General features: G+C 38.6%; 1 protein-coding gene and 1 long non-coding RNA gene across 2 annotated transcripts in view; both read right to left on the bottom strand.

Annotated features, from left to right (window-relative positions):
• The window catches only part of LOC107693748 (uncharacterized), a 2,325-nt gene extending 1,290 nt beyond the window's left edge, over positions 1-1,035 (bottom strand). The window contains exons 1-2 of the long non-coding RNA XR_001634785.1: positions 1,003-1,035; positions 50-133 (exon numbers count right to left, since the gene is read on the bottom strand). This is a non-coding gene — a long non-coding RNA (uncharacterized LOC107693748). The remainder of the gene's footprint in view (positions 1-49; positions 134-1,002) is intronic.
• Positions 1,036-14,714: 13,679 nt separating this feature from the next.
• dusp12 (dual specificity phosphatase 12) lies at positions 14,715-17,305 on the bottom strand. Its single transcript, XM_016493257.1, has 7 exons — positions 17,217-17,305; positions 16,218-16,480; positions 15,941-16,018; positions 15,740-15,858; positions 15,492-15,579; positions 15,195-15,375; positions 14,715-14,887 (listed from the first exon to the last, which is right to left on the bottom strand). The coding sequence occupies exons 2-7, from the start codon at positions 16,472-16,474 to the stop codon at positions 14,738-14,740; spliced, it is 873 nt and encodes a 290-aa protein (XP_016348743.1). The 5' UTR covers positions 16,475-16,480; positions 17,217-17,305; the 3' UTR covers positions 14,715-14,737.
• Between the last annotated feature and the right edge of the window lie 10,335 nt (positions 17,306-27,640).

Raw genomic sequence — 27,640 nt, 5'->3', positions numbered from 1 at the left:
TATCATATTAGCTAAAAGGTATGTGTGTAATATGTCTATAGAGGTGTACCATAAGTCAGGTCCTGTCTGGTGTTTCCTGCTCTGTTTTGGATGAGCATTAGGTCCAGCAGATGTCTGTTGTTATCCAGAATGTCTGCGTCCGGAGCGTTTGAGGAACAGAATGCAGTGCAGTTTCAGAGAAAACCCACCAGGGAAATGAATGCACAGACAAAACACATGCACAGACTTTTAACTTGTTCAAATAATTCTGCATATCTTCATATGGGAAAATAAGGGTTGAGTCTGAGAGTCTGTTAATAAAAAGTCAACAGATGAGTGCTAAGCAACATTCATATTTTATCAGTTATATCACAATTGTCTTATTAATTTGTAAATGATAAGGTGTAAATGAGTTAACCATGTTTTGTTTTTTTACAAGACTATGATTAGCCTCACACTTTGAGTTTGCTAAAATTAGTCTCTAAATACACTGTTTTACATGAAAACAATAAGAAAACAAAATATGTAACAAAGATTTTTCCGCATGCCTTTTTCATTGATGATGTGTTTATTCACTTCATTAGTTTAATACTGATAATCTAATACTGCAAATTACAGTAGCACTTTATTTTAAGGTGTCCTTGTTACATGTTACATGTACTTACTATTATAATAACAATAAATTATGCATAATTACATGCAAGTAACCCTAAGCCAAACCCTAATCCTAACCCTAACCATATAGTATGTACATGTAGTTAATTACTATTACTCAGTACTTAAATCTATAATTACACTGTAACAGGGACACCTTAAAATAAAGTGTAACCCAAATTACATTAGATTTTTATAAAAATGTAAAATTAGAACTATAAGAAGACTATACATTCCTATGACAGAGTTTCTACATGCTTCAGGTAAATACATTTCTATTAAATATATTTACACGAGTAAAGGCTGGAATACACTACACAACTTTTACAATCAGAACAGATTTTGAAACACTAGGCATCATACACTTACCGACTTTAGTTAAAGAGGAAAAACTGGCCATCATACACTAAACGACGGAGTTGTTCCGATAACAACAAACTCACACAGAAACGTGTGCCTTGTTGTTAGGAGATGCATGACAAATGAAAACAATATGTGTTCTAAAATTGGCTCAAAATATCAACCATGTTTGATATCCTCCTACTGGATGGAATCATATCTGAAGCTGAAAATTCCAGTCTTAAGCCTGACAACTAATGGATGGAATACACTACACAATTTTGCCCCAATTTTCTGCCAATTTACTGTCTAAAGAAGTTTAAGCCAGTTGCCGAAAGTTATAAGTCGTGTAGTGTATTCAAGCTTTTAAGGTCATCTTTAAAACTAGACTACTGCCACCTTTCAGTAATTTTAAAAGACCCTGAAAGACAAGCAACACCAGAAGACATTCACATCATCTGCTCTTGCTGTACATATAGACTCATGCACGGTGTCACACAAATCCGCAAGTCCACAAGTCCACAAAGTCACATGACTGACCTTTGGCTTTGAAGTAATCATGAACACTCTTCTATTTGACTGGGGTATACTTAACAAAACTTCTAATGGTAAACTCTGCAGGGTTTTGTTAATAAGCAAATACTTGGCAATTAGTGATGAGAGCAAACAGCAGTGCTTGCCGATCAGCAGCACAGCCAGGAAAAGCTTACAGTACATTCGTTCTCTCATTGTAGTTTATTTAACAAACATTGGAGATGGATTGGAATGGAAGTGGCAGATTGGGTTCGATCGAGCGCTTTAGTTCTAAATATAAGCGCATTTGTTTCATTAAGCTGGGCTTAGTTGACGTCTCAGCATTCTGGGTTCCGAGAAGCCTGAGCGCATGGAAAGTCCAAGCGGCCCAGAGCACCGGAGGGCCAACTTTCCAGAGCATCCATCAAAAACTGCTGTTTCAAAGGTGGCTTTTCCACACATTTGTGAGGAGAAAGAAATGAAAATATGAACTTAACTCAAGCAGGTTGTTCATGGAACAATGCACGACATGCGGCATTGAGTATCTCTCATTCAATCACATCACGACTGGAGCAGACTATCAAGAAACGAAAGTCAGACTTGTTTGGACTTCTCTCAGGGTTTCCACTATTTTCAAGACATTATATTCCAGGACATTTATGTAACTAAAGAGATTTAGAATTAGCATTCCATTAGCATTTCTGGAACCACAGAAATCTGCCATCTTTGCTTATGGAACTACAGATGTTTTTGTACAAATGACCATGTGATCAATCACTCTGGAACAGCATGAAAAATGACATCATGATGATGGCATCACAAGAACACACAGACCAAAACTAGTGACTTTTCTGAGCTGTGATGTCAAAGGAGACAAATAGTGATTCCAAGTCCGTTTCACAATTTAACCCTGTAAAGCCTGACATATAAAATAATAGTTAGATTTTTTAACAGGAAATTGAACTGTTTATTGAATGTAGTTTATTAATATACATATTATTAATTTCAATGTAAAAAATACATAAAATAAATGTTTTTGTTGATATCATATTTTATCAGGGCTCATATAGTATAATAGGACAATATGGAGCTGATATATGAAGTGAAAAAAAAACTAAATTTTATAGCGATAATAGCTTGTAATTATCTCTTTGTAAGATTACTTACATAAAATGCATATAAATATAATTTGTTACTCTATATTTCCCAACAATATACCTTAATAAGGTATTTAAATTAATTCATTCATTTTAAGATCAAAGCTAGATTTAATTGTGGTGGCAAAACACATAATGCAATGCAATACAATGATGACTGAGAGAAATGTTCCTCAAAAGCCTGATGCATCATAATTGATATTTACATTTGAAAAAAAAATGGTGTATGGATAATCAGGTAAACCTAAGTTGCTTCAGTGTTCATCTTGAAATATAACAATATAAAAGTGATTCTTAAGTATACTTTTTAAAAATCATTGACAATTTGCACCATGACCTGACGTTTTTAGAATTATACTAAAACAAGTATAAACAATCAATTAAATGACAGAAGGCATGTAGATTGTGTACAACAGTTTTTGATCATGTTGCATATCAAACATTATACGTTAAGAGCCCTCTGAAACAGAATCAGACACTGGTAAAACATCTACAATAATTTAATTAAATATTAACACCGTTGTTCACACTAAAAAATGTATTTCATTAGAAAACACAGCCTCCTTACAAACTAATTTTGAAGAATACCATAGTGTAACAGGACATTTCGGAAGTATTCAAGAACGACTAAATTTTTCCAAGCTATTTTAGTAATCTTAGCATTTTCCATGACTGAAAAACTGTATTAGTGCACCCTGTTCTCTGGGGTGGTTTTTGAAAAGAGAACATTTAATACAACTCACTATTTTCCTCAATGTTCTCTATGTCATCTGGTTGTCAAGCCTTATTACAAACAATCAAGCTGCATTAAAAAGTTCCTGGCTTATTTTAGCTATGAATATTGCATCGGTGACAGAATTTCAAAGGTCGTTTAGGTTCTTTTCATGTGGTCAGTGTTTTCAGTCAGGGGGTCTGGGCTTAATGCAAAAGACTTCTGTTGACTGAATGATTACAAGAGACTTGAAAAATAAAGCCATGCACAAATCAAAATCAGGGCCTGTAAAGCAGGATAAGTGTGACTGACAGGTGGTTTCAACACTGTTTACAGAATTTGAGTCTCCTGTACGATCAGACACACATGCATGACGTGAGAGATTTACATGAAAACCTTTTGCATTTCAAAATTTTTAAATAAATAAATAAATCAGCGTGGGTTTGAAGTCAAAGCAAGTTGGAAATTTAAGTTCCATATCAATACTTCACTCGTACTGCGTCTTGCTTAATAAGACGCTATGGGGAAAACTACTTATTCTCCGATGACTGAATCCATTGGTTCGTGCAGGCACGAGCCTATGGCAACGAAACCTGCCAGAGCCCGCCAGAATGGGCGGGGCCATCTGGCTATATAAGCGGGCTTTTCGCCATAGGATCCTCAGATTTCTTCTCCTTCAGCGACGACTTCAAGATCTTCGCTCTAAGAGACTCGAAGCCTTCACCGTAAACAAGCCTCACAGCGGATCTAGACCCCTTCCTGCTCAGCTGACTTCGCCGCTCCCCAGCCACCTTCAGCATTTGAAGCAGCTGCAGTCTTCCGGTCCCCTGCCGCCATCCGGCGATTTCTCTATTAGAGCAAATTTCTAAGAGCAAATTTTCTCTGCGTTGTTCCAAATGCCGCGCTGTTATTGTCACTGACAAACACGGTGAGTATGTTTCATGCTTGGGCGCCACCCACACTGAAACTGCACTCACTGAGACGGAATGTCCTCAGTGTGAGGATATGAGTCTTGCCTCTCTGCACTCGCGGTTAGCTTTCTTTTCAGAAAGTGACTCCGCCCCTCGCGCCCTCCCGCTTCCTTCCTCCCAGGAATCTGTGAGGAAAAAGCAGCGGGGCAGAGGAACTCGGCTGAGTCCCCGCGTGCCTCATTCTCTCCTCATAGAGAGGTTTCTCCCGTCCTCTTCGCTCACCCGGACCAGCGTCCCTCTGCGGCTGCGAGCGATCTGGTCTCGTTTGGTGGGAGCGAGTGCGACAACATGGATGACAGCATGTCTCTGGCTGCTTCAGATGCGGAGGAGCTGTCGGGCTCGTCTCAAGACCCCGCCCCCTGCCATCTGCACAGCCCAGCACAGCCAGCACAGGCATGGACGCCGAACTGTTCCGCGTCATGTCTAAAGCTGTGGAGGAGCTGGGCCCCATCAGGCCCCTCGTCAACGGGCTTCACCATTCTTCCCAGAGGTCCATGACGAGATCACCAGATCTTGGCACGCCCCCTACTCGGCCCGCTTACATGCCTCTTCTTCGTCCGCCCTCACATCGGTCGACAGCGCCAAAGAAAAAGGGTATGACAGACTGCCTCCCCTGGATGAGTCATTGGCCGCACATCAAGGATGCAGATAAGGTCCCCTTCCTCGACTCCCCGGTCTCCCCCACCGGCCTGTTTGGATCTGCGGTTGAAGGTTTCGCTGAACGCTTCACTGACGCGCAGAAGTTGTCCCAGGCAATGCGACACTTCTTGCCAAAGCACTCCAGTTCTGCAACTGCTTCCAGTCACCCCAAGACGGCACCTCCAGCTGCTCAATCAGCTTCTAAGCCTGAGCCCCGTCATCGCTCTCGCTCAGCCGGATGCTATCCATTTCCTAAGCGGCAGGGACCCCGGCCCAAGATAGTGCTGGACCCAGCACCTCAGGCGTCTTCCTGATTTGTGGGACAGAAAGAGGAAGGGGCCAAGTCTCGCTACAGCAGGACCCCCGCCCCCAAGCAGCCTCTGTCGTGCCACCAAGCGTCCCGTTCAGTTCCGGGTGCTGACAGCAATGTGTTTGTGGTAAACACCGTTGTGAACTCTGGGCCCGTTCAAATAGTGGCCACACAACCGATCGCTGTTATAGCGAGAAAAATAAAACACAAGCATTTTCAAAAAGAGAGCAAAAATCCTCTTCCTCTTATCACGAGCATCGGGTCCCCGCAATGTGGCCTGTTGCTCGAAACAATCCAACCCCTCTCTACATGGGCCGAGGCCTGGCAGGCCATCCCCGGAGTGTCAGACTGGGTTTTGGAAATAATAAAACGAGGTTATACACTTCAATTCACTCAAAGACCCCCACGTTTCAGCAGCGTGGTTTCCACCTCGGTTCAGAGCAAAGACGCACAAGTCCTGCGCACCGAGGTGATGAATTTGCTGGCAAAAGGAGCCATAGAAACGGTTCCCCCGGCTCAGAGCAACTCAGGCTTCTACAGCCGATACTTCCTTGTCCCCAAAAAGGATGGCGGCCTAAGACCCATCCTCAATCTAAGACATCTGAACCGCGCCCTCATGAAACGGCTGTTCAGGGTGATTACATTTGATTACATTGATCCTCTCGCAGGTGTGCCCAGGGGACTGGTTCTTTTTGCTGGATCTGAAAGACGCCTACTTTCACATCCAGATAGCCCCCCCACCATAGATGATTCTGAGATTCGCCTTCGAGGGAGTGGCTTATCAACACGGTCCTTCCCTTTGGACTTTCCCTAGCTCCTCGCACTTTTACGAAGTGAATGGATGCTGCTCTTTCCCCGCTGAGACAGATGGGAATCCGCATTCTCAATTACCTCGACGACTGGCTCATTCTGGCCCAGTTGGAGGACGAGCTACCATCTCACAGATCCTTCCTCCTCAGCCACTCAAAATGCCTGGGACTCAGGGTCAGGACTGCCAAGAGTGCGCTGTCCCCCAGCCAATGGATATCGTTCCTGGGAACAGTTCTCAAGTTCTCTCATACCGCCCAAATGAGGGAGGTAGTCACGCCAGAACATGCACTGGCCATTCAGCAGCTCACGGCCTCATTCAAAATTGGAGCATCTCGCCCTCTCAAGGCGTTTCAAAAGATGCTTGGCCTCATGGCCTCTGCATCTCCAGTACTTCAGTTGAGCCTGCTTCGCATGCGGCCCCTTCAGTACTGGCTGAAACCGCGTGTTCCGCCCCATGCCTGGCGTCTCGGACGCCTTCGTGTCAAGGTGGGCCAGGCCTGCGTGGCAGCTCTGGCCCCTTGGAAAGACCCTCAGTGGATGGAACGGGGCGTGCCCTTGGGAATGGTCTGCAGAAAGAAGGTGGTCTCGACAGACGCTTCCAATACAGGTTGAGGAGCACTGTGCGATAGCAAACCGGCTTTCGGTCACTGGTCGAAAGAGGAGGGTCGGCTTCACATCAACTGCCTGGAAATGCTGGCAGTATGTTTGGGCCTTTGCACCTTTCTGCCAGACCTGAGGGGACACCACGTCTTAGTCCGTTCGGACAGCATGACGGTGGTGTCCTATATAAATCGCCAGGGTGGTCTCTCCTCGAAGCGCCTCTTCATTCTGGTAGAGTGCCTCTTGGAATGGGCTCAGCTCAACTTGCGTTCACTGAGAGCAACGCATGTGCCGGGCATGTTGAACCAGGGAGCAGACATGCTATCTCGGAGCAATGTCCCCTCGGATGAGTAGATGCTCCACCCACAAATGGTTCACAGAATCTGGGAGATCTTCGGCAAGGCAGAGGTCGACCTCTTCGCCTCAGAAGACAACTCTCATTGCCCAACTTATTTTTCGAAGGATAAGGATGCGTTGGCCCACGACTGGCCCAACCTCCCCCTTTACGCTTTTCCCCCGATCGCCTTGATCCCACAGGTAATTAGGCGAATCAGGGAATGGAAGCACAGGGTTCTGTTAGTGGCCCCGCTCTGGAAGAACCAACACTGGTTCGCAGAGCTGTCTCGGCTGCTCTCTGCAGCCCCGTGGCCCATCCCCCTGAGACGGGACCTCCTTTCTCAGGCAAACAGAACAATATGGCACCCCCAGCCAGAGCTGTGGGCTCTGCACCTTTGGCCTCTCAATGGGAGCCTGCAGACTTTTCCGAGAGTGTGCTAAATACAATCTCTCAGGCTAGGGCACCATCTACGAGATGACTCTATGCCCTTAAATGGTCTGTCTTTTCCGCCTGGTGTACAGCCCGCGGCGCAGACCCAATTTCCTGTGACATATCTCTGATATTGTCATTCCTGCAAGAGTCTTTGGATAAGGGCCATTCCCCTTCCATGCTCAAGGTCTATGTAGCAGCCATAGCAGCCACTCACGCTCCTATAGCTGGCCAATTGGTGGGCAAGAACAACCTAGTTGTTCGGTTTTTAAAGGGGTCTAGGAGGCTCAACCAGCCTCACCCCATCACTGTCTCTACATGGGATCTGCCCACGGTGTTGAGGGCTCTGAAGAGCATTCAACGGGATTGTACTGGATCCCCATAGCGTCTTTAGCAAGACGCTATGGGGTACGAGTGAAGTATCGATAGGAAATGTACTCCGTTACTAACGTAAGCTCGGTTCCCTGAGATACAGGAATGAGTACTGCGTCGCTTCAGTCAAAGTAACCTGAGGATCCTATGGCGAAATGCCCGCTTATATAGCCAGATGGCCCCGCTCATTCTGGTGGGCTTCGTTGCCATAGGCTCGTGCAGCTCTGCACTGGTTCATTTTTAATTCACTGCACGAACTGCACGAACCCATAGCATTTTAAGCAAGATGCAGTACTCGTTCTGTATCTCAGGGAACCGAGGTTACGTTAGTAACCGAGTACGTTTCATGTTGTCATTTTCCACTCGGCACTCTCTAACGCAAATACAATGTGGCAAATCTCCAAACTGACCCTTACAAATGTGGCAAGACAGCAGCTAAATCTCATGCAGCTGGTTATTGCCTACATCTGTATTTTGCTATGTCTTTACTTTGCAGAAATATCAGAATATTAGAGTGAAACCGGACATTTTGTCAATAAACAAACTACTATAATCCGACCAACACGTGGTATGATGAGTTACAGAACCATTCTAGGAACATGTCACAGGTAGCAGTATATTAAAACCAAACACATGTGCAGTGATTCATGTTCCAGCTGCTGCCGCCCACTGTACAGCACTGATGTGAAAAACAACACCTAACAAACAGGTGCAGCTGCAGCAATGGAAAGTATGACATATACAATCATTAAATGTAGTTTAATTGCCACAGCCTGTTAAAAAATAAAGTAATTTTCCAAGTCCCATAGATAAAGCATTATAGTTGTCATATAGTGTGGAATAGTGAAGTAATTTGATGTATTATCCAACTAGTTATCCAATACGGTCAGGTAAGGTAAAGGCAGTGGATGGAGATGGAGTATGTGAGCATAAATAAGTATGTTGGATATAAAATATAAAAATATTGCAAATAAAAAGTAGGTATACACTACCATTCAAAAGACATCAGTAATATTAGTTCAGTAAGATTAAAGGGGTCATATGATGTTGCTAAAAAGAACATTATTTTGTCTTGTTGTAAATACAACTTAACCACTGATTTCTAGTCGTGTCCTCTTTTGGAAGGCCAAACAAAGTTGTTTTTGCTTTCGCAACGAAACACACGGCGGGCTAGAGTGAGCGGAGGCCGGCTTGAGTGAGCGGTGGCGGGCGGCCTTGAGAACGGCGCGGCCGGCAGAATCGACGAAGGAGCGTCCGGCGGGCTTGCGGCATGAGACTTTAGTCTTTGTAACTTTACAGATCTTCTTTATGCACCAAGAGCTTGCAACACTCCAAAGAGAAAGAAAAAATTGAAATCGCATCATATGACCCCTTTAATGTTTTTGAAAGAAGTCTCTTATGCTCACCAAGGCTACATTTATTTGATCAAAAATACGGTAAAAACTTTAATTATTACAATTTAAAATCACTGTTATCTATTTTACTCAACTTTAAAAAAATATAACTCATTCCTTCATTTTCAGCAGCCATTACTCCAGTCTTCAGTGTCACATGATCCCTCAGAAATCATTCTAATATGCTGATTTGGTGCTCAAGAAACATTTCTTATTATCTTCAATCTAGAAAACAGTTGTGATGCTTAATATTTCTGTGTAAACTATGCTAATTTATTTGAAATAGAAATCACTTTTATCATCTATTTAATGTGCCATTTGCGGAGTAGCATTAACAGCATTGATTTCTTTAAAGAAAAACAAACTTACTGACTTCAAATCTTTTATCTCTATATATAGAACTTTTCAACACAGCCATAACTGGATGTAAATTGTATTATTGAGTGAACTTTGAGAGGGATTTTTTTCACCAGTGAAGGGACAGGAAATGGAAAACCCAACGTGAACAGATTACACAACACATTGGAAGGGGAGGCCAAATTGCTGGTGCTCCACTTCATTCACATGCTTTCGTGCTGTGCGGAAAAAGAAAAAGAAAAGGACCATCTTAAATATTCAACTCATAATCCATCATTTATATGACCAGTGCTTCAGTGGTCCTCACTGTCCTGTCCAGCTATTCACTCACACACAGGAAAAAGTCAAAAGAGAATGTCTTCAGTGTCCTCCTGCAGCAGAATACCCCCAGTCAGCTCATCTTCAGACCTACTCTGGGGTCAGTTTGTGTAGGCCATCTAACAGCATTGGCTTTAAAGCAGTTTGGGTTCCAACCACAATGTTGTATTTGGTTTCCAAAGAAACCTTTTCAAATCTGGGAGCACGGCCATCTGTGAGGTCCGTAGGAAAAAAAAAACGTTGCTGGAATTGGAATAAAGGACTGATATGCATGAGAAAAAGCCTGTGCAATTATGCTCAGCAAAAAACCTAACCATTGTAAATATGGCAAAGATGGAGACAGGAACCTTATTCTTCAACTAATCCTTCTGTAAACACAGAGACAAGCGAAACATCCAAATGATATGAAATTAATATGTTGTAATAGATTAATATTTATATGTTGTCCAAGTCTTAATTGCATTTTAATGCTAATTTGAGGTTGTGCAAGTTTGCAGATGTATTTTTTCTTCGGTGCTTTAGTTAATGCAGCAAAACTCTTTTAAAAACCAATCCTCAATTGAACACACATTGCAAAACCTCACACATATCCTCTTTGTGGCAGCACATGTTTCTTAAATATTAGAGTCTGAGGCTCTCCAATGACCTGAAAAGTAATTCGCACAGGATGTCTCCTGAGCCTTTTCCACAAATGTCAGATAGCCAAATGTTTAAACACAATTGCACTTTAAAAGGGGTGAAACAGTTTATAAGACCACCCTGAGGAAGCCCTTTCTCCACATGCATTCTGTCTGATTTGATAACTGAATCAATTATGCTATACTGTAGTAGCACAATAACTGACTAAACCAATAGAAATGTCACAACCACAGTTTAAAATTTGTGACAGAAGAAAATCCTTTCTTTAGAAGAGAGAATTACTGTACTTCAGGGCTTTCACTTCTACCTCCTCAATAACCACAGCAACAAATCTGTGTTTTAAAGAGTAAGATGCTGTAAATTCTGGGGGAGACAAGAGGATCTGAGTGCATTTCCATTGACCGCATCCTCCATTAAAGATCAAACAGTTCTAAAAGAAAAAACTAAGGACTATAAGAGACTAAGTAAACAAATGTAATACCAAAGGCAAAATAGACAAAGCCTGCCAGTTTCACTCAAATGACATGAATGAGTATTAGTGTGTGATAAATTTTGATGAAATTACTGAACTGTGATACGACAAAAATGCATAACTGCTCGTTAAGAAAAGAGAAGACAAAGGAAGGAAGCACTAAAGTCTGTAGATGTTTAAAATGAAAGAAGCTAAACGCTAAAGATAGCAGATGGATCAACTGTAAAATATGTGCTTTGATTCAATTTTCTGCAGCTGCTTTGTGGCCACTTACAGTATGTGTCTTTGGTTGACAGAGGCATGAATCATTGCTGTGACATTTCTGAAGGGGAGCATTTGGAGACGTGGCATGGAAGAGGTCTATCCCCTGACAGGAATTAAAACTAGTCCAAGGTTAATTAAGTTAAGACGGTGTCTTAAGACATGCTTTGTTTTTGATTTAGACTGCAAAAGAGAGCTGGCTGGAGACGCACGGTCAACATGAAATGTGTTGGACATATTTGCTGATAGAAAAAAAACATTTAACATTTACACTGTTAATTACCTGCAATCAGGTTTGCAGTCAATAATGATCTTTAAAAAAGCATCATATGAGCTCTTTAAAGGAAGAATTCACCCAAATTTGAAAAGTTGGTTTATAGAAAACTTACAATTTGTAGGTATGATTACAGATGAATATTAAAATTATTATAGATCAATATGAAAATCTTTTGAAGACAAGGACAGAACTGTTTTTGTTTTACAAACATATTACTCACTTCTTTTTACACTTCAGAGATAAATTAAAGAGAAAATACAAATGTTAGTATGTATAATTTAAAAATTGACACCTACTTTGAAACTGTAATGGTTCTGTTCAGTAATGTTTTAGTTTGCATGGACTTTTAGTTTGTATTAATTCTCTCCTTATTGTCATGACCCTCTGTGACAAGCACCTAAATAATTATATCCTGATATTAACAACAGTATTTAACCACAAACTATAATTCAAAATAATCAACATCTCTGAATAATTCAAAGATGTGAAATCTCAGTTGCATTCGAATTAATTTTCTGCAGCTTAATTTTTTGTATAGGCCAATTTAATGGGCCCAGATGTTGTGTGAGCAGTGAACTCCATCCATGTGCTCAACATCTGATCCATAGAAATCTGTGGTTTACTACTGCTGCTATGCAAATGCTGTTACATTCAATTCATAGATTTAGATAGGGAAACTATCTACCACTTTTTTGTTACTCCGTGAACTCATTAGAGAAAATAAATACTTGCATGTTCATTATTTTCAAATGTGGAACAGCATACTATCATGCACATCTGTATATACCATTTAAGATATTAGTAAAATTGGTAATTTTAAAGGGATAGTTTGCCCAAAAAATAAGATTTCCTTTCTTCTAACACAAAGCAAGATATTTTAAACAATGTTTCTTGACTTAGTTTTATTCACTTTGTTTTTATCCAAAGTCACTGGTGTCCTAAATAACCAAATCAATTTAAAACTGTATTTATTTGGAAAGTTGATGTTTACAGCAATGAATAGAATGATGCCTTTATTTAACATGCTGTAGCACATTAGCTTCTTTTCGCTTTTACACATTTTATATTACCATTTTGACTTTGTAGTGATACTTTTGAAAATGCTAACAAATAGAATAAACAACTGTTCTATTGATTTTAAATCAGATTAAAAAATATAAATAATTTACACTGGGACACAGAGTAATAAAGGTAAACACAGCATCTTCACTTTCTTTTGCTTCAGTCTCACACACCCAGCCAATAGCAATTTTACAATTTAGGTAATATACTGTCTGTTCCATTTGTAAGAACAGCATCTTTTCTTATTTCCAGATGTATGGCATGTCTGTAAACACTGTTATTTACTCTAACTATTCTTGAAAGGAAAGTATAAACAAAAAAAAAACGTGTATTTTAGGCCAAATTGCTACTATTGAAAAGGTCAAGACTGTCACACAAAAGTGCTTGATTACAGCTTTAAGCAGGTCTCTGAACCAATCAGATGCCTAGCTTTTCCACACCTCCATCTCAGCTCTAACCAAGAGCATGACTCCAACATCAAGGAGTGGGTTGACATAAGCACATTTTCCTGGTTTCTTTTCCTAATCTGTAATCTCAGTGTACCACATATATTCCTGCCAAAACATTTATTTGATTATATTAATATTTAAATGTTCTTGGCAAAGCAAAAACAACTGTACATATTGTGTTTGGGAATTTCATTTTGAGGAGTTCATTCAGCTTCATTCTCAGCTCCTCTATTCCTGAAATCCAGCTCCTCTCTCTTACGCAGGTATGCAGCGGGCGGTTCTTCACTCCTTCAAACTTCACAGAGAGAGTTCAGGTCATTACATGGAGTATATGACCCTATATGACCCTCATAAACACAACAGGATCTCACAACTCAATGCCATAACCACACACAGTGTCACTCAGACTCCCTCAATAAACATCATATAAACATCTATGAACTGGGGGCCAAGAGGAAACCACATGGTCATGAATCTGTATTAGTGCTACATTTCATACAAATACACAGTAGCCTACATGACATCCAATAGTGGAACCAAATTCTGTGTGGCGCCGCAAAAAAATCACGTGATGGCAATTTATAACGGTTTTTTTTTTCTTCTTCTTTTTTTCAGCAGATTAAGCGAGTCAGAAGTCAAACTGGTTACAAAGAGATTAATACAGTACACTAATATTCTAGTACTCCTAACCAAGTCAAATAATCTCACATTTACATTAAATGAGCTTAATATGTCATCTATAACGCCAGTGTAAACAATAATTAATACTCCTTTGTTCGTCTCCACTATTTTGAATATTGCGCAAAATGTAGTACAACTGCACAGTACTAGCTATCTGTCGCCACCTACTGGATGAAAAACCCATTTCTGCAGCACATTTGAGATCTTTTGTGAGAGCTAGGCTAATATTTACAATATGAATGTAAAAGTTGGTTACTTACTGACCCCAAACCTTATGGAAAGAGACAGAACCAACATCCTGACTACTATTCAAAGTTTTGGGGTCAGTTAAGATTTTTTCTTTTCCCCCTAAAAGAAACAAGGATACATTAAATGTGAAGGAAGTAACATTGATGAAGTGACATGAAGTGAATAAAGTAACAGTAAAGTCAATTATAAGGTTACAAGATATTTCTATTTAAAAATGGTGTTGTTTTGAAATTTCTATTCATTAAAGTTTTCACAAAAATATTCATCAGCTCAACTGTTTTCAACAATAATATTAGAATGATTTCTGAAAACTCACATGACACTGACCCTGGAGTAATGACTGCTGAAAATTCAGCTTTGCCATCACAGGAATAAATGACATTTGAAAATATATTAAAATTGAAAATTATTTTAATATATTCAAATATAACAAAAAAGTTATTGTTATAATCTCACACACTATTAGCGTTTTTTTAAATCAAATAAATGGTGAGCCTAAGGAGGCTTAAAAAAGTCTAAGCATGTTAAAAAAAACTTTACAAATATTACTGCACAATTTTTTTTTTAACTATAATATAGATAAAATATAACAAGTGCTTATATAATAAACTTTATAGAAAGGTATGTTCAAAGTGAAGCACAGGGCCTTTTACACTATATTTATAAAATACTGAATATTTTTAGCTACTATTTAAACTAAAAATACTACCAATAACAACAGATTCTGAGCATATAATACAGATCTTTATTTGCGGGTCATTTGAGTGCTGATATACTGATGTATTTGATTTCATCCACTCGGTTCTTGTGCATCTGGAAGGCCGGTGTCACCCAGCGCCCACACGAACACTGTTCACCATACCAGTTAAAGGAGCCCAGCTTTGAGCTGCACTTGGGACACAAAAGCTACAAGAGAGATTTTGCAAAAGCTTTTACTTTGAAATATAATTTTTAAAAACATCTTTTAAAGAAACAAAATTGTACGCAAATATATTGCACAGCCACTACAATCTGTAGCCTCCCTAGCACAGAAAATCATGCAATCTCTTTTACTTTTTAAATTATCAATATTAAATCTAACCCTTTATCTTTACCAATAATGAAAGAATACTTGTAAAAAGTTATGAGCATTAAACAAATGGACAGTTAAGAACAATGTTTTGATCATTCTATTTAATTGTGTGTCCAGATGTGTGAAGCAGTGAGGAACTACCTGTCTATCCATAACACCTAGTAAGGCTGGCTCCATCCATTGCACTGGCTCTATAAAGTAGGATGTGCACTGTCTCTGATCTTCACTATCACTCACTATCCTCATCTTCTTATGAGAGAACACAGAGGCTCCACTTCCCACACAGTGACTGAGAATGCTGGAGTGACGGAAAAGTGTGCGTCTGTTGGGAACCAAAGACAACAGCAGGTTATGACTTCAGTCATTATCATAAATTCAAAATATACTGCATAAGTATACTGCATAAACAGCATAAAATAAAATAAAAAGACATTTTACCTGCACTTTCTACATCTGTATACAGCTTCTGCATTCTGGGTTTGTGCAGGGTCAACAGCAAAGACATCTTTTGGCATATTCTGGAGTTCTGAATTGATCAAAATATACTGCCTTTATATGAGCCCTGGTAAGCTTCTTTCATTAGTGTATTCAATTAACTCATATGGGTGTAGAAAGCTGAATGAGACCACATATCACATATGTACAATGTATTAAGCATGTTTAAAAGAAGGAAATTATGTACATACCTGGATATTTCTCTGTAATTTTCTTCAATCTAAACTGTTTATATAAGGGATTTGTGGTGTCTACTTTACAATCCATTAATTCATAAAGTGCCAGCTGGTCCATAAATTCTTCATTCATTCTGAAAAAATGAGTGGAATGCTCTTCAATAATAATGCTCTCACAAACCTTTTTTTACAGGATAAATAATGAAAAACACTTACTTAACATGTGGTTTTAAGTTTCGGAGTTTAGTATATGCATCCTGTAAATTCAGATGTTGTGTTTTCATCAGGTAAGCGCAAAAAAAATATATATATATATATATATATATATATATATATTTTAACGAATACATAAATCAAATACATAAATCAACATTTTATCCCACTTGTAATTATCTGAATGTATATTAACTAATGTACTGTTGGGTATTATATAACACAGTGTTTCTTTATATTATTCATTAAAGTTAATATCAATTATTAATCCTACCAATGCACAAGAACTGCTGATGATTTGGATTCAGAGTGTGTGCTGAGAGCATCACATATGAAGCTGACACAGTCATCCAGTCTGCTCAGGAGATCCGTGGACACATCATCCAGAGCTCGGACAAATTTGGTGTGAAATCCAGGGACAGCAGGTTCCTCTGAGTCAACGGTGAGTATGTGTATTACACCTGCATCTGTCAGGCTCTGAGCGTCCTTCAGATCGGACACACACCCAATGTACAGCCCAGACCCTACTCCTATCATAATTTACTGGGAAAAGACACAAGCACCTTTCATATCAATGCATTGAGAGAAAACGTGGCAGTAAATAAACTCATTAAATAGACAAGTGTAACGGAGGCCAGCGAGTAGGTGCTGTGCAGGTAAACCTCACTCCCCTGATCTCAAGAGACACACTAGCGACTGAAGCTAGAGGCTGCAGTCTTTAGCCTCCTTGTTAGTGCGCCCGCCTCCCATGCTGGAGACCTGGGTTCAAGACCCACTCAGAACGAGGTGTGGCGGTGAGGACCCGGGGGAGAGGGGTTACATTGGTGCCGTGACCCGGATGGGAGTGAGGATTAGGGGGGTGAGTGTAACGGAGGCCAGCGAGTAGGTGCTGTGCAGGTAAACCTCACTCCCCTGATCTCAAGAGACGCACTAGAGACTGAAGCTAGAGGCTGCAGTCTTTAGACTCCTTGTTAGTGCGCCCGCCTCTCATGCCGGAGACCCACTCGGAACGAGAACTAGGTGTGGCGGTGAGGACCCGGGGGAGAGGGGTTACACAAGCTCATATGAAATAGGCAAGAATATATGAAATAATGCACATTAATACATAAGTCTTTAGCTTAGCCGCATTGCTGCTAATAACTTCTACATTTCCTGGGCTATTAAATATGTTTTGTACAAAATCATAACAGTCGCTGTAGATTTTATTCATTCAAAAGCATTTTGTCTGCAGCTCTTCTTAGGATGACTTTGGTGTAAACATCAACGCTACTGAACTCACGTGCTACTTGCTGTCAAGAAAGAGGTCCAGTAAAATAAAAAGTCCGCGTGAAACAATATTATGTGAACTTGTAGTTCTTCTTTGTCTTCTTCTTCTTCTTCTTCTTTCTTGGCTTTTGCAACTTGTAATTATTGCATATCGCCACCTACTGAGTGTGTAGAGGGACTTGGCAGATACTTTATTTAGGTTAGGTTAAAAAACAAAACAAAAAAAACAAAGGGTTACCTTTTCATTTCTAAATTCTTTTTATTAATCCAGTATTTTCAAGAAACATAAACAAAGCTTTAAGTCTATTTCTTTCCATCCCTTGTTCTCCTAGAATATCTTCCATTTTATTTTCTTCTTCCATTTCCTGCCATTTCTGCCTGTATTCATGGCATTTATTGCATCTAAACAAGACATGTTCTCTTCCTTGGTTTGACATCTTGTACATAATCCATTACTCTTCCCTATTATCTTCAATGTATCATTCAATCTAGTATGACCTAATCTCAGCCTTGAGTATACTACTTCTTCTCGCCTGTTTGCCATATTTATCCTTTTTCCTCCTATTTTTGCTTGGTTTATTTATAATGTTTAGCTTTAGACTCAGACTCCCATTCTTTTTGCCATATTTGCATTATTTCATATTTAATCTTGGCTTTAATCTCTCCTTTTCCCATTGAAATATTAATTTCTACTTGCTCTTTTTCCAATGCTTCTTTTGCTATCTTATCGGCTTTTTCATTACCTTTGATGCCATTATGTGCTGCACTGAACTTCAATTCCTAGATTTCTAATATTTAATAGTATATGTCGAGTTTCAATGATTAAATCTTCTCTAACAGAAATACTGCTTTCTAAACTTTGTAAGGCTGCCATTGAGTCTGTACATATGACTGATTTAATTGGTTAATTTTCTTCTATCCATCTTAAGGCTGTAATTATCCTAGACATCCCAACTGTGAAAACAGAAAGATGGTTATTTAATCTATAACCCAATTTTTTGTTAAATTCTGGAATATACATTCCTATGCCACAATGACCATTTTTGTTTTTTGACCCATCTGTAAATATTTTAAGATATCCATAATATAATGAAGACAAATATATTTGGCAATATTTTGCAAAACTTTGACCATCTTGGTATTCTCTTTTCTCTTTTAGTAATTCTGTATTGATGTCTGAAATAGGGAGCATCCAGGGAGGAACTTCACTTAAAGCTACTTTAGCAGGGCTAAACTCAAATTCTTTAATTCCAAATTGTTCTGCTCTATTATTTATATTCCAACCAAAACCTTTGGATTTTTTATGATATTCCCAACAATCATTTAATATTGATGCAGCTGGATTGCTATTACTGCTTATTATTCTAACCCAATATGTTAACGACAATTTAATGAATCTTAGTTTTAGTGGGACTTCTTCTGTTTCTACTAATAAAGCACTCGTTGGTTGGTGTTGTTCTCATGGCTCCTATTGCAATTCTTAATGCACTATATTGGATTCTGTTGAGTTTTCCTAATCTAGTTTTGCATACTGTGTTATATACACAATACTTCCATAGTCCATATTTGCTCTTATCAAAGCTTTATAAATATACATTAAAGACTGTTTATCTGCTCCCCAACTGTGTCCAGTAATCATCCTCATCAAGTTCAGGGCTTTTTTATATTTTCTTTCAACATGATTAATATGGTGTTTCCATGTATGTTTTTCATCAAACCAAACTCCTAAATATTTAAACTTTATAACTCTTTCAAGTGGCTGACTATAAAGACATAATTTGTAGTTTTCATTGATTTTCCTATTAGTAAAGAACATTACATTAGATTTCTGTACAGAAAATTTAAACCAATATTCTAGGATTTGAATTTCCTTTTGCATGTTCATCACTATATATGGAATATTCCGACCTCTTTTCCATATAACAGCATCATCTGCATATAATATTATACTAACTTCAAATATGTCTAAATAGACAAGTGTAACGGAGGCCAGCGAGTAGGTGCTGTGCAGGTAAACCTCACTCCCCTGATCTCAAGAGACACACTAGCGACTGAAGCTAGAGGCTGCAGTCTTTAGCCTCCTTGTTAGTGCGCCCGCCTCCCATGCTGGAGACCTGGGTTCAAGACCCACTCAGAACGAGGTGTGGCGGTGAGGACCCGGGGGAGAGGGGTTACATTGGTGCCGTGACCCGGATGGGAGTGAGGATTAGGGGGGTGAGTGTAACGGAGGCCAGCGAGTAGGTGCTGTGCAGGTAAACCTCACTCCCCTGATCTCAAGAGACGCACTAGAGACTGAAGCTAGAGGCTGCAGTCTTTAGACTCCTTGTTAGTGCGCCCGCCTCTCATGCCGGAGACCCACTCGGAACGAGAACTAGGTGTGGCGGTGAGGACCCGGGGGAGAGGGGTTACACAAGCTCATATGAAATAGGCAAGAATATATGAAATAATGCACATTAATACATAAGTCTTTAGCTTAGCCGCATTGCTGCTAATAACTTCTACATTTCCTGGGCTATTAAATATGTTTTGTACAAAATCATAACAGTCGCTGTAGATTTTATTCATTCAAAAGCATTTTGTCTGCAGCTCTTCTTAGGATGACTTTGGTGTAAACATCAACGCTACTGAACTCACGTGCTACTTGCTGTCAAGAAAGAGGTCCAGTAAAATAAAAAGTCCGCGTGAAACAATATTATGTGAACTTGTAGTTCTTCTTTGTCTTCTTCTTCTTCTTCTTCTTTCTTGGCTTTTGCAACTTGTAATTATTGCATATCGCCACCTACTGAGTGTGTAGAGGGACTTGGCAGATACTTTATTTAGGTTAGGTTAAAAAACAAAACAAAAAAAACAAAGGGTTACCTTTTCATTTCTAAATTCTTTTTATTAATCCAGTATTTTCAAGAAACATAAACAAAGCTTTAAGTCTATTTCTTTCCATCCCTTGTTCTCCTAGAATATCTTCCATTTTATTTTCTTCTTCCATTTCCTGCCATTTCTGCCTGTATTCATGGTATTTATTGTATCTAAACAAGACATGTTCTACATCTTCCTCAGTTTGACATCTTTTACATAATCTATTACTCTTCCCTATTGTCTGCAATGTATCATTCAATCCAGTATGACCTAATCTCAGCCTTGAGTATACTACTTCTTCTCGCCTGTTTTTATCCTTTATCCTTTTTCCTCCTATTTTTGCTTGGTTTATTTATAATGTTTAGCTTTAGACTCAGATCTTTTTGCCTTTTGCCATATTTGCATTATTTCACATTTAATCTTGGCTTTAATCTCTCCTTTTCCCATTGAAATATTAATTTCTACTTGCTCTTTTTCCAATGCTTCTTTTGCTATCTTATCGGCTTTTTCATTACCTTTGATGCCATTATGTGCTGCACTGAACTTCAATTCCTAGATTTCTAATATTTAATAGTATATGTCGAGTTTCAATGATTAAATCTTCTCTAACAGAAATACTGCTTTCTAAACTTTGTAAGGCTGCCATTGAGTCTGTACATATGACTGATTTAATTGGTTAATTTTCTTCTATCCATCTTAAGGCTGTAATTATCCTAGACATCCCAACTGTGAAAACAGAAAGATGGTTATTTAATCTATAACCCAATTTTTTGTTAAATTCTGGAATATACATTCCTATGCCACAATGACCATTTTTGTTTTTTGACCCATCTGTAAATAATTTAAGATATCCGTAATATAATGAAGACAAATATATTTGGCCATATTTTGCAAAACTTTGATCATCTTGGTATTCTCTTTTCTCTTTTAGTAATTCTGTATTGATGTCTGAAATAGGGAGCATCCAGGGAGGAACTTCACTTAAAGCTACTTTAGCAGGGCTAAACTCAAATTCTTTAATTCCAAATTGTTCTGCTCTATTATTTATATTCCAACCAAAACCTTTGGATTTTTTATGATATTCCCAACAATCATTTAATATTGATGCAGCTGGATTGCTATTACTGCTTATTATTCTAACCCAATATGTTAACGACAATTTAATGAATCTTAGTTTTAGTGGGACTTCTTCTGTTTCTACTAATAAAGCACTCGTTGGTGTTGTTTTCATGGCTCCTATTGCAATTCTTAATGCACTATATTGGATTCTGTTGAGTTTTCCTAATCTAGTTTTGCATACTGTGTTATGTACAATACTTCCATAGTCAATATTTAACTTGTTAGTTCCGGACAGAACGTTGTTATTATTAAGGCTTCATCATGCCTCTAGAGGGCGTTAATATGAAATATTACGTTTCAATATTGAAAAACGTGATATGATTTGGTATGAAAATGTTTAAGTCTTGTCATTCCTGTCTATGTGATTTATTTATTTTTTTTGCTAAATTTACTAAAATTTATGTCAAGCTAAAATGTAAAAATGTCTTTGAGCATAAAAAGACTGATATGCATGTTTACATTGTTATTTTTCGAATTGAATTGAATTGAATTTCAATGTGAACACAAACACATTACTTAGGTATATGATGTATACATGTTTATTGTTCTAAATTGAAAAAGAAGGCCTAGAAACACACGTATTCTTCAACTGGCCTACAAGTCTGCTCCATTTTTAGACAGACCTTTCTAGTGTTGTAGTGTGATCTGCCATCAGCATGTTCAGCCAAGAGTTCCTCGGGAACATGAGAGCAGGGTCTTGATATGAACCAAAGTCAGTTCTAAATAGAATTTTACAGAAGCTACAATATTGCCAACTCAGGGATCTGCACTGCATTAGATTTTATTAGAGCTTTAGATCTCTTTTGTATCCTATCAAGTTCCCATGGTGTGGTCTAGACCTAGTTCTGCCCTTTTGGAAGACTTTTGGCTGTCCTGCATGTGCTTAATGAAAGCCAACACTATGACATTTAAACAAGAGTGAAGAGTCCAGTCCACTGCACCTCATGTCCAGCGCATGCTGTCTTTTTCACTTACATAAATGCTAATCCCTATAGCTTGTTCATGATAATTGTGTCTTTTCTGAGAGATATTAGACTACAATGGGATTAGAAGTCTTCAGTGAGCCTGATGGTGGAGTATTTATTCTATATGGCATCTTGAAGAACACATAAACAAGTCGCTGTACCATTACAGAGCAGATGCCTGTGCTTTAATCTGACTTGTCCACTCAGGACAAATCCAACTTAGCCTCATACGGTCCCTCAGAATCCCTGTCCAACCTGTTGCACGTATGTCTTTCCTGGGATGCACAGCATTTGCACATTATCACATGAAACCCAGATCAGCAGAAACACACATATTGTTCTGATTTTTTTTCTTCTTCTTCTTTTGTCAGCAACTGTCATGTGATGATTAGGGTTATTGATTTTGGTAAGAGCATCAGAAATTTGCAGCAGAATCTTCAATTTGTCTAGACCCACAAAGGCAAATTTAGGATTAAGAGCTTAAAGCAATACAAGGCGTGATGCTTCCTAGAAATGAACATCTGTGCGGACCTCAGCAAGCTTCAAGTTGTTCTCCTGCAATCTTCATGATTGTTCTAATGCGCCATTCATTACTTTAAGAGTTACACAACTTCATTTGCTCTTGCAACAGGACATTGATAGGAAATGAATAGTACAGATCATTGTTGAATGTTCCTCCTTGACTCAATATTTTCCATGAAGGAAATGTCATTTACGCTCAATGATGTCTAAAAAGGCATATGCAAATGCATATTGTGTTCACATAAATATAAATTTGTCTTTAGAAAAGAAGACTTAAATATTTATGTTATCCTAAGACTTCTATTTTTCAGTTATTACATTATTCATGATCAGCAACTTGGTTTGTGCTAAATAGCCTGTTGATTTCTTCACATGTTGTCCTTGTCAGAAATGGTTTCCTCTTTCTTTCTTTCTTTCTTTCATTCTTTTTCTTTCTTTCTTTCTTTCTTTCTTTTTCTTTCTTTCTTTCTTTTTTTGAATTGAACATTTAAGACCTTACAAACTTATATTAAAAGTTTAGATTAAAATGAACATTTACAGACAATTTACTCACCCTCAAGCCATCCAAGGTGTAGATGAGTTTGTGTCTTCATGGGAACAGATTTGGAGAAATGATGCATTACACCACTGGCTCACCCAACCCAATGGATCCTCTGCAGTGAATGGGTACCGTCACAATGAGCGTCCAAACAGCTGATAAAAACATCATAGTAATCCACATGACTCCATCAGTTAACACCTTGTGTTATGAAAAGCTGTTTGTTTGTAATAAACAAATCCATCAAGATGTTTTTTTACTTCAAACCGTTGCTACAATGTCCTCTATATAATATTGCTTTCTCCAGTGAAAAAGTCATCTGAATCGGGAGAAATATGCACATCAGGCACCGTTTACAAGCAGTTTTAAACTAATCTCAGTAGATGGTCTTTCTTACTGGAGGAAATGTTATTATGGATTATCAACTCATATAGTAGCCAGAATAGACTGTGTAAAGTAAAAAAAAATCTTAATGATATACAGTATTTTTAATTATTTTTTTGTTATGCAGTTTTTACAAGATATTAATTGATGGACTGCAGTCATGTGGATCACTTGTGGATTATTTTGATGTTGTTATCAGCTGTTTGGACTCGCAAATACTTATTATAGCCTGCATTACCTTTCCTCAAATGCACCTGGCCTTGGCAGCCTGTTTGAAACTTCCCTGCAGTGCTCATAATTGTTATTCGTTCAAATGACTCTACCAGAGCTGAAGAATGCATCAGAACATTAGTTCTTCTCAGCTGGCAGCCTAAGGCATGTGTGTTCTTAAGGCACAATTGATTTTGCCCTGTTGTTTCCTCTTTAAAGTTAAAGTTCACTCAGGGTAGCCTTACTTCAGCTGTTTCTATTTCAGTGCTTCAAGAAATGAGAGCCTCATTGCCAAGTGTGTTCCTGGATTTGCCTATGTTGATTAATTAAACCATTGTGTAATGTATTTTTTGATCGCTCAGCTCTTTCCTCTTTTCTATTTATATGCATATACTTTTTACTGACGCTGGAGAAAGTCTCGCATGATCATGCTGACAGAAGTGCTCACAAAATTTCACTTCGCATTCACTTTTGAGTGATTACGAAATGTTACAGATATTCTTTTCTGTAATTATGTTTAGTTCAGTTTCAGTATTGTTCTCATGTTTTCAATATTTAAAAAAAAAATGCCTGTGGAGAAACTCATCAGTGGTAATTCGGACATGTATTCTTGACTTTATACTTTTAACCTCTATTTTTAGATACCGATTTGCCAGTTTTACAATGGTTTCCACAAATACACTTCCCTTGATACATATTTTATAGTTATCCCTGCTTTGTGTGCCTGCATGTTGGTTTAAGTTTAGTACCAATGTGTTGATCAGTATGTCACGGGTCGCGTCCCATGAGCTCCTCTGTCATTCGGCTTGAGTAAGATTTATGACGCACATCCTGTGGCGAAAGAGTAGCAAAAGACGCCACTCGTGAGGTAATGCTGGCAGTCCTTCCTGGAGGTCAACACCGGCTCTCTTGCTTAAGTCTTTCTCTCTCTTGGTCACAAAGCAGCTGGAGGATATTTGATATTATGGCCTCTGACATAATACTATGGAATGATTTCTGAGCTGGACGTTTAACCCAGTTTTCTGGGGATCACATAGTTTTTGATAAAGTCAAAATCATTTCATAACTCCTTTGAATGATCAAAGTTTTTGGTTTTTCTTGTCTTTCTTAAGTGTTTGAATGTTTTTATTTTTATCCTGTATACAAAGAACTTAGTGTGCAACAGCATTTAGGCCCCTCATTAGACATCTGAAGGCCAGAGTTTACCCGTACATGCAATAAAATATAGTGATGAATGTTTTTTTATAGCTGTGAACCAGATGAATAAGTTTGCAATCAGGCTTTGATTCACACAACTTGATTTAAAGCAGATTGACATGCTTTTTTTGTGATTTGTTGAAATGGTCTGCACCAAAAAAAGAGGTTTCACACCCAAAAATTGCAGCATGTTTTGCTTTTGTGCTCAGAGATTAATGACCTGTGAGACTGATGATACATGGCGTGGTTTCACTCGTGTGTGTGTGTGTGTGTGTGTGTGTGTGTGTGTGCGCGCATGGGCGTGGTTAGCATATGGGGACTGATTAAAACATGAGGGGGCTCTGTTAATGAATATATGACAGATGGAGAACCACCCCCCAAACACACACACACAATCTATCCTATGATATGATCAGTCGAGCAAAGAGGAAGGTTGATTCTCAAACAGGTTTTCACTTCACACCATCAGATAAAAAGCTCACGGCGTTTAAAGCAATATTCCTATCAATAGAAGTTAGTCAGCAGCACTTGTGGCATAATATTGATTATCACATCTAAGTTGCACTTGTCCTTCCTTTTGTTTAAAAAGTAAAGATCTGTGTTACAATGAGGCATTTACAGTGGAAGTGAATGGGGCCAAAACATAAAGGTTGAAATTCTAAAAAGTACAGCCACAAGATGGACATAATATGTGAGCCAAAAAAGATTTTATTGTTAAAAAAAAAACTTCCATACAAACCTTTCTAAAAATCTAAATTTACAGCTTCATTGTCAATGTAACACCTAAAACCAATCATCTCTCATGACAGTAACTGTTTTATAAAAATAGTACATTTTTATTAAAGTCATTTATGAAACTCATAAAATAGTTGTTTTCTCATGAGATTGGGTTGCCTAAAACTCTAAAATGATCGTAAATGACAAGAACAGTGGTTTAACAGAGGAATTAAAATGATAGTTCACCAAAATTGAAAATTCTGTCATCATTTACTCACTCATTTCATTCCAAACCTGTATGACTTACTTTCTTCTGTGGAACATAAACGATATTTTGAGGAATCTTGGTAAACAAACAGTTTTGGTTCCTATTGACTTCCATTGTATTTCTCATCCATACAATAGAAGTCAATGGGAACCGAAACTGTTCAGCTACAATCTTTGATTTTTTGTGCGTGTGTGTCTTCCACAGAAGAAAGAAAGTTATTCAAGTGCTTTTATAAAATTATTTTATATTTCTGCTTTTAAATTTAAAAATCTATTTTATCTTACCAGAGAATATTAAGTGGGCTTGTTTTGTTCAGATTTACTTTTTATCATACTAGTATTATTGCACCAGTAAATCACTTTATCAGTCAAGAAAGGCAAGTAGGGGGTTGATATTGATAAATATGGATTACTCTTGCATGGACAATCAGCTTTAAGATGCACATTTAAGACATTTGTGGCACATTTGTCTGGCTCTGTGTGTATTTGCCACATGGTGCCCCCAGACATGGGCTGTTGTCTGAGGGTGAGATGACCAGACTGCTGGCCTCAGAGCAGTGACTGTTAGGTTAAGGGGTGGGCCGCTCTGCTTTTAACTGGTGATAGATGATTGCAAGGGTGAGGTCTCCGACACTCTGCAACTGAATGGTCCATTGGCAGCTATTGTTGTGGACAAAAAGCAAGATAATCCCACAAGCCTTCCCTCAAATCTGCAGTGATTTAGAGCTTCTCTTGACCACCTGATCTCCTTTAAGTTCATAATATTCCATTAGCCATGTAAAAAGCAATTACACCTATTTGCATTGAGAAAAGTAAAGCACGCCGCACCTTTCATGTTTGTCATTCTCCACATTAGCGAAAGCAACAGGATTGAATACATCACCGGGAATCATTACGTCGCTCATGTTCGCACTAAAATCTAATCCTCATTCTTGTTACCCGCTTTTCAGTTCTAATATACTTTGCAGCTCAGGGCGATTGTAATGCTCTGGAACATGTGGCTCCATTAGAGGGATAAAAGGGAGGTTGATAAATTGTCCTTTTAGTCCCTTTCTTTGACTCCACAAATTTACATTATCTAACAGGGAACAAATGAAAAGGCCCTGATTAGTGTGGAATGAGTTGGAAGAGAAGCCATTCGTCTTTGTTAGCATCCCCCTGTGTTCTTTTATGTTGTGTTTTTACAAGGATGGGAGCCAGTGTGCTTTTCCCATTCGACAGCCCAGCTCATGGACTGACAGAGCGGTCATCACTAACGCTCTCTCTCAGTGTCCCCCGAAACAGGAGTTCAACACTCTGAATGCTGGTGACTTCTGAATAACCTCCTGAGGTAGTGGGAGCTCACCCTTAAATGACCCCTCACTCTGAAGAGATATTGGGGGGTGTTGAGGGGTCTCCAGACCCTCTGGTAGCCTTGTGGGGACTGAGCGCTTGGAATTTTGAGAATTTTTTTTTTCCTCATAGGCCATGGTCAGCAGATCTTGCACTAAACAGTTTGTAGACAAAGAATATTATGATAATCCCCTGACCCAATAAAACTGCAAATTAGAATGCTAATCTAAAATAATTACTTGGTGTTGATAGGTTTAATGAATGCTGTTTAGGTTTTTTTTACACAGTTAATAGTATTTTTTATTAGTATAAACATTTTGTTTCGAAATTATA

Source organism: Sinocyclocheilus anshuiensis, unplaced genomic scaffold, assembly GCF_001515605.1.
Source record: "Sinocyclocheilus anshuiensis isolate Anshui unplaced genomic scaffold, SAMN03320099.WGS_v1.1 scaffold1472, whole genome shotgun sequence".
In the NCBI taxonomy this organism is placed as follows: Eukaryota; Metazoa; Chordata; class Actinopteri; order Cypriniformes; family Cyprinidae; genus Sinocyclocheilus; species Sinocyclocheilus anshuiensis.
This window is presented reverse-complemented; position numbering and strand designations above follow the sequence as displayed.

Excerpts from the sequence above, each read along its gene's own strand:
- dusp12 (XM_016493257.1), bottom strand. The coding sequence starts at position 16,474 with ATGATAGGAGTAGGGTCTGGGCTGTACATTGGGTGTGTGTCCGATCTG. Across the intron at positions 16,019-16,217 it reads AAATCATCAGCAGTTCTTGT|CGCTTACCTGATGAAAACAC; the intron begins GCATTGGTAGGA and ends ATATTTTTTTTG. Across the intron at positions 15,859-15,940 it reads AACTTAAAACCACATGTTAA|AATGAATGAAGAATTTATGG; the intron begins GTAAGTGTTTTT and ends TCATTTTTTCAG.